Consider the following 2,313-nt stretch of genomic DNA (forward strand, 5'->3'; position numbering starts at 1 on the left):
TTATAGTTGAAATCATGAGTTAATTGAAGCTAGACCACCTTTCCATTTCTTCCATAGTTTCTCCATCGAGTATGATTGTATTGGTGTTCTCTGTGTTGTTTTCCGTATTGTTGAGGCTTACTGATGCAGAGGCTGATGCTACACTCATTGTCTTCATCTTCATTTGCTGATATATATACGCGTGGCCATGTGAGAGCATTTGGAGAGGGAGAGCGGACTACACCCACTCTTGGCCGTACCAGGACATTTTGGGACATAGAAATAAGTGTAAATCCATTAAAGTGAGGCCCGACTCAGTACGATGTGTTTCACATTTGTTAATGACTATGTAGATGAAATAAGTTTCTACACAAACCTACTGGTTTGAAACATAATTGAACCAACATAAGTCTATCACTTCATACCGTTATTTGAATCCCTATGAAAATGTATTGAGATGAAGCTTCGAAATTGTTAATTTCATTATATAGTTGAGATCATGAGTCAATTGAAGCCAGACCACCATGGAAAACCTGGAAGCTTCAATGAAATCATGATCCTTAACTATATAAAAGTACTAAAATCTCCACAAAACTCCTTTCTGATAATTTCATAATGAGTCAAATGAAGCTAGACAACCATGGAAAACAAGAAGCATTAGATGGCCGTTTCGTCCTATTGTGGGACTCCTCGGTGGCAGAACGCATCAACGATCCCGCACTTACGGGATTCCGTCCCAGGATATATCACTCTCGCGCCAGAGCACTTAACCGATAGACCACTGAGCGGGCATCCGATGGTATTAATGTCTAACTTCAACCAATCCACGAAGTTTGAACAATCATTCACCAATTGTCTTCAATGAGTTGGTATCTCTACAAAAGACTTGATTGAACTCCAATGGTCACTGCCGTCAAGTGCTTCCAGGTTTTCCATGGTGATCTAGATTCAAATGACTCTCAATCTCATCTATGAAAATACTGAAATCTCTACAAAAACCCTTCTGATCAACTTCATAATAATAACTTCTTTTTTTTTTAATTTCCTACTCCCTATAGATATTTTATCCATGCTGTAATGAACCATATCCTGATTTACGTTTTACAATTTATATGCGACGACGTACACTTTATTATTTATTCAATATAATTTTTCCATGTTTATGGTTAACTGTATTAAGTTTAGTAAGTTTTTGGTTACCACCTGATTCTGGTGAAAAAATTACCCTTGGTATAACTGTTCTATTAGCATTCAGTGTATTTATGTTATTAATTGCAGAGAATATGCCAGCTACAAGTGAATTTGTACCATTAATTGGTAAGTGATAAATTAGATATTGATAATTTTTTAGATATAGATAATTTTTAACTTGTAGAATTCAAAATAAAAATGTTGTATAAATATTTATACTACTTATCATAATTGTCAGTAACTTAAATGAAACTGAAAAATATTTAACAAAAGACAAGCACATGAACGAAGAATATAATTTCCAAAAAATTCTCTTCAAGTTCTACTATTACATATTCAAATTAATGATCCAAATAGTGGCTAGGTTTAAGACGAAATACGTCGTTTAAAATTTTAGCATAAGAATCTAGGATTGTTATTGTTGAGACAACTATCATGTAATGCTAACATGAATCAGACCATACTTTTGATGAAAGTTTGAGATCAATGATGAGGCTAAATATGGGTCAGATAGGGTGAGAGAAATAAAAGTACAAGTTAGAAGTCCATCAAATGTTTAATATAAGACTAGGTTAACTAGTTAAGCATTCGCGCGTGAGACCGACAGGTCCTGGGTTCGAATCCTGTGAGAGTGATCGTAGATGAGCACTGTTAAAGAGTCCCATATTAAAACGAAATGGAAGTCAAGTGCTTCCAGGTTTTCCAAGTGGTCTACCTTTGATTGAATCATGAATTCAACAAATAAATTACAATTATATATGATGACAAAAAAAGGTTAACAGTACTTTTGTTAACCTAGGTCATTCTTTAATTAACTTTACTTAGTATTGTTTGTTTGGATATTCCCATTGATGTTTTTAGGACGGCAACTGGTCAGTCTCTAATTGGCATATGTGCATACTGTGCGTATTGCCTCGATATAGCCTTAATTCACAAACGTGGTAAGCAAAGATGGATAGTGGCTAGCAGTGGAATACAGTTTGACAAGCGTCTCGTCCTATTTGGGACTCGTCAGCTAGATGTATTTGCATCTCAGAGTTGATGTTCACTCCACAACTCGAACCCAGTACCTTTCGCTTCAAACGCTTCAAACGTTATCCACTCGGCCACTGAGTCCTGATAGGCACTTGCTTGTGCAATGGG

The 2,313-nt window shown here is 35.8% G+C and overlaps 1 protein-coding gene across 1 annotated transcript; it reads left to right on the forward strand.

Annotated features, from left to right (window-relative positions):
- Positions 1-1,091: 1,091 nt before the first annotated feature.
- On the forward strand, positions 1,092-1,304 carry Smp_119340 (putative nicotinic acetylcholine receptor alpha; the record flags this gene model as incomplete). The annotated part of the gene is made up of 1 exon (XM_018799839.1): positions 1,092-1,304. The coding sequence occupies one exon, from the start codon at positions 1,092-1,094 to the stop codon at positions 1,302-1,304; it is 213 nt and encodes a 70-aa protein (XP_018651588.1).
- Between the last annotated feature and the right edge of the window lie 1,009 nt (positions 1,305-2,313).

Source organism: Schistosoma mansoni, chromosome 3, assembly GCF_000237925.1.
Source record: "Schistosoma mansoni strain Puerto Rico chromosome 3, complete genome".
In the NCBI taxonomy this organism is placed as follows: domain Eukaryota; kingdom Metazoa; phylum Platyhelminthes; class Trematoda; order Strigeidida; family Schistosomatidae; genus Schistosoma; species Schistosoma mansoni.